This window comes from Bison bison, unplaced genomic scaffold (assembly GCF_000754665.1).
Source record: "Bison bison bison isolate TAMUID 2011002044 unplaced genomic scaffold, Bison_UMD1.0 scf7180017864297, whole genome shotgun sequence".
Taxonomy (NCBI): domain Eukaryota; kingdom Metazoa; phylum Chordata; class Mammalia; order Artiodactyla; family Bovidae; genus Bison; species Bison bison.
This window is the reverse complement of record NW_011494869.1, coordinates 3,806,423-3,814,786: the sequence shown is the minus strand read 5'-3', so window position 1 is coordinate 3,814,786 and position 8,364 is coordinate 3,806,423. Positions and strand designations below refer to the sequence as shown.

Below are 8,364 nucleotides of genomic sequence, written 5' to 3'. Positions count from 1 at the left end.
CCGGCGGCCGCTGCCGCGGCCAACATGGGCAGCTCCTGTGGGGCCCCCTCGCCCACCAAACCAAAAACCAAGCCCACCTGGCGGTGTGAGGTGTGCGACTACGAGACCAACGTGGCCCGGAACCTGCGCATCCACATGACGAGCGAGAAGCACATGCACAACATGATGCTGCTGCAGCAGAACATGACGCAGATGCAGCACAGCCGCCACCTGGGCCTGGGCGGCCTGCCCTCCCCGGCCGAGGCTGAGCTCTACCAGTACTACCTGGCCCAGAACGTCAACCTGCCCAACCTGAAGGTGGACAGCACGGCCCCGGACGCCCCGTTCGTGATGAGCGGATTCCAGCTGGACCCCGCCGGGCCCGTGGCCGCCATGACGCCTGCTCTAGGTGAGGCTGCCCCGTGTGTGTCTGTCCTGAGCGATGGGAGTCAAACCGGGGAGGACACGCGCGCAGGCCACGGTCCCCGTTGACTCTGTTGAGTCCCGTGGATCTCATGAACCTTTGCTCTCTTGAGAGTCGTTCTGCACTCTGCTCGAGCATCCAGTCGTCCCTTCTTTTTTTTCTCTAAAATCCCCTGAACTCTTGTGTTGAGCCCATGGACAGTGGTTTGGGTTCAATATGAGACCCAGGTGCCCTCCAGCTCCACGGAAGTGTAGTGAAGTTTGAGTGTTTCCTCTAGTATTTGGCTCTGGGTCAACTTTCCTTCCTGTTCCCATCCCCCCCTTTATCTGTCCCTTTCTTGATTTGAAAAATCGCTACATTTCCTCTCGACTTTCGGGTTCATTAAACAATTATTGAGATGTGCAGGAAAGTATTGCTGTAGTTTTCAGTAGGGACGGTCACCTCTGAAAGAGGATCTGAGGACTGTGGTGTAACTTATTTAAATAAGCCAGGTCTGATTGTGAGCAGACCAGGAGCCACCCAGATATGTCTTCCAAAGTTCTCCAGTGTTGTTCCTGGGATCTTGATGCTTTAAAGAGGCGGGTTCTTTTTATTACCTTGCATGAGTTGCCAGTGATTAGTATAGTTGGGAATCGGTTGACCTGGGGGGCGCCATGAGGAGTGATGTGATAGACGAGTAATACATAAGTTCTAAAATTGCACATTAAAGAAAGCCTGATTTTAGTATCAGGGGAGCCTTTGTTGCCATGGAGTACATGGCTTCCTGTTGGAAAACCGTCTCATCCGTTGGCTTCGTTGAGCCAGAATGGGACCAAGAGGACAGGATTTGGATGCCAAAAGCCACGACTCTTCATGTAAAAAGAACCGTGACCACTTCTAGGGAAGAGCTTCTATAGCGAGCAAATGTACAAACCAGTTTCACGAGCACCAGTGTGGTGGTCAGGCCCTGCCTGCCCTAACTACACAAGCGTGGTCTCTGTTCCCTGACCCAGCTAACCTCTTGAGACCAGCAGCAACGTCCTGAATGACACAGGACCCCCTTAATGACCTGGGAGTAAGTCGTTCTCGGCAACAAAGCATGAACAAGCACCTTTATCCTAGAATGGCTCAGGTTCACACAGAGGGCTGAACCTCCCCAGCGGGCACATCTTTATTTGTGTGGTCTTTCAGTGCTAATTGCTGCTGATGAGTTATATTTCACGGCATTTAATTTGTTTTTCCTGCCATGCAGTTAAATTTGAATTCTGGCAACTTTAATCTTCTTCTCCATTTTGGAACATTGACTGGTTGATCCTTTCTTACCAAGCAGTTTGAAGATGTTTTACCCACTGGTCACTCACGGATGCACAGGGATCAGTCATTCTGTTTGTCCAAAGAGTGACCATGGGGGTTGCACACCTATGAGTGGCATTGGTACTCACAAAGACTGTACTGCTTTTAAAGCCTACGGCGGTTGGGGTTTTCTTCATCTGGAGATTTAGAATCTTGGGGACGCAGGTCTTGGAGTAAATCAAATATAATGTAAGTGGAACGAAGACACAGAAAATGTATGGGTTCATACTGGGTCAAAGTGAAGACTTTTTAATTACCTTGAAAACCAGTAATTCTGACTGAGGCTTGAATTGAGTGGTAGATAAATGGTTTGCTTTTAGCACCCACTGTCTGTGAATCTGCGGGACACTGTACATCATGAGCAGAGGGCAGATGCGAAAGATGACGAAACGGATCCTTGAGTTCTGCACATACATAGAAGATCCAGACTTTATTTCTTAAAGAGAATAGTGTTCTTCCTTCTAAAGACCTTATCCAGGTAGTCACGGAGGGGCCTTAAATTTCCAGCATCACTGCTTGGCAATCGAGGTGAGTCCCTGAACACCTCCCATGCCTGCCTTAAGCCACGAGTGCTGTTGAGATGAGGGTGAGAGTCACAAAAATACTTGATGCCAGAAGCCTGCGTGCCTGTGGGAGTGATAGAATGTGTCCACCCGGACCTGTTATTTCAGTCGCGGGACCTCAGCATAAGGCAGTGTAGGAAACAGCGTAGCTTTCAGTTCCGTGTGCAGCCCAGCTGATTGGTCCTTAGGCGCGCTAGGAGAAGACTGTGGGCGTTACTAGGCATTACTGGGCTCTGCAGGGGAAGTAGCAGTTGTGAACTGCACTCCTCCTCACAAAGTCAGTGTTCTCTTCCTCCCTTTGATGGAACCTCCACTGATCCTGGGGACGTGTGCGTTCTAGACACTGTCAAGGAAAAGCTCGGCATCATTGATCTGGTCTGCTTGAATTTGCCTCCATCTGTAGGTGAGATGTTAGGCTTGAGTCCAGATGACCATCCTTCCAGACATCTGTCTGGATTATAGTTTAGCACAGCATGGAGAAATGGGTGGCTTACCAAGGCACCTATGTTTCCTAAGTAGCCAGCTGGCCATGGGACATTTGCACCAGGTTTAAGAACTCCTCTGATTCTGCTTTTGATTGTAAGTGGTGTCTTTTAATCCCTGTGTCTCTCTGAGGATGTGCTCAGGGCAGAACTCTGTGCCAGGGTGTCAGTCTCCAGCTTTAAAGTTAAATGTGGGGGCAGATGGGGTCCTCTTCAAGACCATCCATCTGACGTGACTCAAGAGTAGGCACCAGCTAAGTTCTCAGTGCGCGCTCTCTCCCCCAACACCTGACCCGCCTGTGAATTGTGTGAGGTTCCTCCACTTCTTGGGGACTGAATTTGTTCCTTCCAGCCCAGTGGATGTGTGGGAGCACAAGCCCTGTGTGTGGTTCTCCAGGGTATAGTTCTCAGAGGGAGTTTTGGCTTGCCCATCACCCCCATTTCACTGCTTCTCTGCTTCTGTCTTGGATTTGCATTTCACTTTAAGAGCTTGGGATGGCAACAGGGACTTATTTCATTTGCGTGTGCCGAGGACTTCTCACTTTCACTCAGGCACCCAGCAAGTGACAGCTGAATTTCTCTTTGGAGTGGTACTGATGTGTTGAGGTTAAATTTTAAAACTGAAGAAGATTTGATGCTTCAGGTGGTCGGCATCAGAAACAAATATATGTTTGCTCCTTGTCTTACCCTCCAGGCAGTTTCTGCTTTCACTGAACATCGAATGTGTTTTGTGGTTGCTGCCTGGCCTGCATCCCTATTAAGGGATGGAGCTTTTAGGCTTTTTTCCCCCCATCTCTTTTTCTCTCTTGTCCTAAGAAGAATGTCATAGCTATGGCTCCTCTCACCAGGGGAGATGGCAAGAGAGAAGACAGGCAGAAAGCTTCCAGAGTCTTCTGGCACGTGTATGCAAAAGATTTCTGTGGCTTGCTAGACTGTCCGCAGGCTTCAAATCCAGCCACTCTGCTCAGTCGAGCCTGGACTGAGCTCCTCACTCAGAGTACCTCGTACAGCAGAAATAAGAAAAAAATTTTTTTAAATAGTAACATCTTTTCTTTGATTAGCTATTAAGTTGGATTCTAATCAGTCATTAAAAACAAAAATAAAAAACCTTCAGCCCAACCACATGTGAAAGGTCAGGTTTAAATATCAGTTGGGGAGTGGCGCGGGGAGACATAGCTTGAGCGTGTATGTGTTTAGGGGAGAAGCAAAAAATAGAAGCCGACGCTCGGCATTCTGCTCGACTATAGGCTTCTAGGTAACAGAGGGAAGGCTGCTCTTTCCAAGCCTTTCTCATGACAGAAATAAGAGCTCACAGTATTAACTTACCATTGGTGAGTGAGAGCCAGCCCTTGGTTTATGCAGGGCTATGATGGACTGAGAAAGCCGGGCTGGAGAGGGAGGAGCAGAGCCGTCTCAGACCCCGATTTTCCAGGGCTGTGAGGTGACCTTTGCGTTTCACTGCTTATCTCCACCCAGCTTGCTAAACCTGTAACATTTTTGCTGCTCTGTACCCTGACTGGCATGGCAGATGTTTGGGCCCCTGTGTGGAGAGCTGGATACCCTCTAGAGGTTCAGCAAGGAGAAGATTGGATCCTTGTCCTAAAGAGGCTGCACCTGTATTGAATGGCTGAGATAATGCCAGAGGGGAACATGACAGGTCCCAGAGTAGACTTACATTCCACGCCGTGTGGGGGCTCATGGACAAGAAATGATTGTACTCATGGGGAGATGTGGGAGGAGCCAGCGCCTCTGACAGGCAGGTGTGGTGAGGAATAAGGAGATCATTCTGGAAATCTCAGATTTAGAGCCGCGCTGTCCACTACGTTAGCCACTGACCTAACTGTAGATGAAGTAAAAATGAAAAATGCAGCTCCCCAGCTCTATCCTAGCCATGTGTCAGGTGCCCCATAGCCACGCATGACTAGTGACTTTCACATTGGACAGTCCAGATACCCAGAGTTTCCCTCTTCACAAAAAGTTCTGCTGGGCAGCGCTGCTGCTCAGCCCAGTTCTGATTTGCCGTGAAGGCTTGGGGTCTTAGAATGCAGCTGTGACTCAGTTTGAGGCCTAAAGCCTCAGATTCTCCTACGTCCAGTGAGTGATGCTTTTATGTCTGTCTTTTCTGGGATCTGAGTGAGGAGCTGAATTCAAACATTCAAGAGATTATATGGTTCCTACCTTCTTCTAGGCATTCTTTTACAAAGGGAAGAAAACAAACGTAACAACACAACCTTCCACGAATTTCAGAATGTCCATGAGAGAGATCTGACCACATCAAGCTGATTTTCGTTGTAAATTTTCCCAGTGGATAGCACGCTGTGATGCTTGAGATGTGATCTTTTCTCTGCTGGAACCTGGCTCAGGGATGGTGGAGGGTGGGCAGTGCCTCAGGTAGGAACACTGCGAGCCCGGCCTCTAATTCTCTCCCTTCTCTTTCCCCGCAGTGGGCGGTGAAATCCCCCTAGACATGCGGCTCGGGGGCGGGCAGCTGGTGTCGGAGGAGCTGATGAACCTGGGCGAGAGCTTCATCCAGACCAACGACCCGTCGCTCAAGCTCTTCCAGTGCGCCGTCTGCAACAAGTTCACCACGGACACCCTGGACCTGCTGGGGCTGCACATGAATGTGGAGCGCAGCCTCCCGGAGGAGGAGTGGAAGGCGGTGATGGGGGACTCGTACCAGTGCAAGCTCTGCCGCTACAACACCCAGCTCAAGGCCAACTTCCAGCTGCACTGCAAGACGGACAAGCACGTGCAGAAGTACCAGCTGGTGGCCCACATCAAGGAGGGTGGCAAGGCCAACGAGTGGCGGCTCAAGTGCGTGGCCATCGGCAACCCTGTCCACCTCAAGTGCAACGCCTGCGACTACTACACCAACAGCTTGGAGAAGCTGCGGCTGCACACGGTCAACTCCAGGCACGAGGCCAGCCTGAAGCTGTACAAGGTAAGCCCCGGACTGTCTCTGGAAGGAGTGGAGCAGATCCCCCGGGTGACCAGCAGGCTGGGGGCAGACGGACACTTGATGCCATTAACTGGAGGGACTGGTGGCTGGCTGGTGCCCTGGCATTGGGAGGGGAGCTGGTGACACGGTGGAGGGCTTCAGCTGGGAACTGAAGGATCTCTCTGTGGGGTGCCTCACTCGGGGGCCAGGTTGTATTATAGCAGCCCAGTACTATGCATTGTTCCACCTACCTTCCTTAGAACTGACTTCTTTCCTAACTCACAATTGCCATTTCCCTAGTTCCCCCTTTACCTTTGTGCTCACATGTTTCTCTGCAGGCTTTCTGTTCTCCTTTTCCATCTGGTTATTCCCCCCCTGTTTTTAGCCTCTGCTCCCTGAATGCCCCCTGGGGTGCTTTGTTTATTTGTTCATTCATTCATTCAGGAGATACACATTGAACCCCTCCCATAACCCAGGCCTGTTCTGAGCCTGCATCCATGCACAAGGCAGACAAAAAGTCCCTGCCCTCCCATAGCGTCCATTCTTTTGGGGGATGGGTGATCGACAAAGTAAATAAATTATACAGTAGGCTAGAAGGTGGTGAGTGCTGTGGGGAAACACATGGTCAAATGACGGGCACCTTTTTTCTTTTTTCCTGTTGGCCGTGTTCTCTGCCTCTGTTCTCTTCCTCGTTTTTTTTTTTTTTGCTGGCCTTCTGCCTTCCTCCTCCTCCTAAGTCCTCTCCACCTCTCATTCCTTCCAATCCCTCCTTGCTCACCCCAGCCCTCCTTGCTCACCCCTCCCTGCCCTCTTCCTTCTTCCCCTCAGTCCATAGACGGTAACGAGGAGGAGGTGCTCAGATACTGTAATAGTCCTTCCACTTGCACGGCAGAATTGCTCCAGACGTTTCTATTGATTTTCACTGGACTTAAAGCCTCACCTTTTTCTCTAATCATCCCATAATGGCTTTAGTATGAACAATCAGGTACAAATCGCCATAAATCTGCCCAGCCTCCCTCCACGTCCCTTCCACGGCCTCGCCCTGTCTCTCCGTTTCCCTCCCTCTTGTTATCAGCCTCTTCTCTTTCCGTTCACACCGATTCCCACATCTGTGGGCCAGTGTGCGCTGGGTTGCCCCTCACCCTGAGCTCCTTGAATCCCCTCTCTGCTTACAGTGATTTTAAATGGAAACTCCAAATAAGGAAGACCCTGATCCTGGCCCCACATTGGCCTCTGCTGAGACTGATGAGCGCAATTCATTTTATAGTCATTCATTCTCAGCTTGTCTAGAGGCCTGTGTTACATGGATGAGAAACCATTTTCAGGAAAGGAGGAGAAAGCAGGCACAAGGTGGTGGGGATAGAATGTTCTGGAATTGAGTGCTGACTCAGGCATGAATGGGCTCAAGCGGTGTGGAGGGGAGGGTCTAGACACCAGACAGCCAAGCCCGCCCTGTTCTCCGTGAGCTGGACCCTCACTGGTTGGCTTCCCTGAGTGCCACGCTTGGAAAGAGAGGCTCCTGGCCATCAGTTTAAATCAGAGGTTCTCACTGGCCACAGGGTGGTGCCGGTGTGGTCGCGAAAACCTGATGGAGATATCCGTGGGAAAAAAAAAAAAGTTTCTAAACGACCCAACTGAGCAAAAATTAGCATGAAGGACTTGGTGTGGCCCTAGAAGGTCGTATGCAGCTTTGAATGCGGTCCTTTAGAGGTGGCATGAAGCTGGCCTCTTCCATCTGAGGAGAAACATTGCCTTTTAGGTTATAGAACGCGTGGGGTGGTCATTAACTGTCCACACTGCGGCCTCCAGTAAGAGCAGCCTTGGGTTTGCTTCCTTCCAAAGGGCCTGGAACTTGGGGGATTTGCTGACTGCATCCCTTGCTGGTCCTCACTCCCTGTCCTCTGGGCGCAGCTTGAGAATCGGGTAGAGGTGGTGTTCAGGGCAGATGTGAGGGAAGCGACTCGAGCGTCACCCTTTGTGCCTTGCTCAGCTAGCCCCGGACTCTCATCCTCCCCGGCCGTAGTTCTCTCCTCTTTTTTCCTTAGTAAAGATGGAGGAGTCTCCTGCTCAGGAAAGGCAGCGTTGCAGAAATGAAGATGTTGGAATGCAGGGTGAGATGCGGGGACCAGTGCTCAGAAGAGAGGTGCCCAGGCAGTGTGTATGGCTGGCACCCGCCAGGGGTGACCTCCACCCACATTCAGGACAGAATTCCCTGGGTCAGGAGCCGAAGGTCGTTAGTCTGGTTTCATTAGCTTGGGTAACAAATGTCCCCGTGACTCTGCTGTAGGGGGTGGGGAGCTCTCCTACCCACTCCCAGATGTGACCCGGAACCTTACCATTTGAGTGCCTGCCTCAAGGCCTTTCTGCCCCATGACGTGACTGAGATAAACTTCTCTCGCCACCGAGGGGGTCCCTAGCACAGGGTCTTGTTGTCAGTCCTGGGATTTGGGATGGGGATTGGAGGTGGTTCGAGAGTCAGCTTTTCTGTAGGCCCTGGTGTGGCCTGTGGTAAATGGAGATTGATTGCATGTTATTTTTCCTCTTGCTAATGTAATCCATTAGCCCAGCACATGCATAATCAGTTTAGAGCACAGTTAACTGGATATAATCGAGTTCTTTACTGTCTGCTAGAGAAACAGCTCCAGA

The 8,364-nt window shown here is 50.9% G+C and overlaps 1 protein-coding gene across 1 annotated transcript; it reads left to right on the top strand.

Moving 5' to 3' along the window:
• Window positions 1-9: 9 nt before the first annotated feature.
• LOC104996644 (zinc finger homeobox protein 3-like) lies at window positions 10-8,358 on the top strand. The gene is made up of 2 exons (XM_010850941.1): window positions 10-388; window positions 5,225-8,358. The coding sequence occupies exons 1-2, from the start codon at window positions 25-27 to the stop codon at window positions 5,860-5,862; spliced, it is 1,002 nt and encodes a 333-aa protein (XP_010849243.1). The 5' UTR covers window positions 10-24; the 3' UTR covers window positions 5,863-8,358.
• Window positions 8,359-8,364: the final 6 nt, after the last annotated feature.

Bases quoted from the DNA above. Each gene is read 5' to 3' on its own strand.
- LOC104996644 (XM_010850941.1), top strand. From the start codon at position 25: ATGGGCAGCTCCTGTGGGGCCCCCTCGCCCACCAAACCAAAAACCAAG. The intron at 389-5,224 runs GTGAGGCTGCCC...CTTTCCCCGCAG, and splicing joins CGCCATGACGCCTGCTCTAG to TGGGCGGTGAAATCCCCCTA.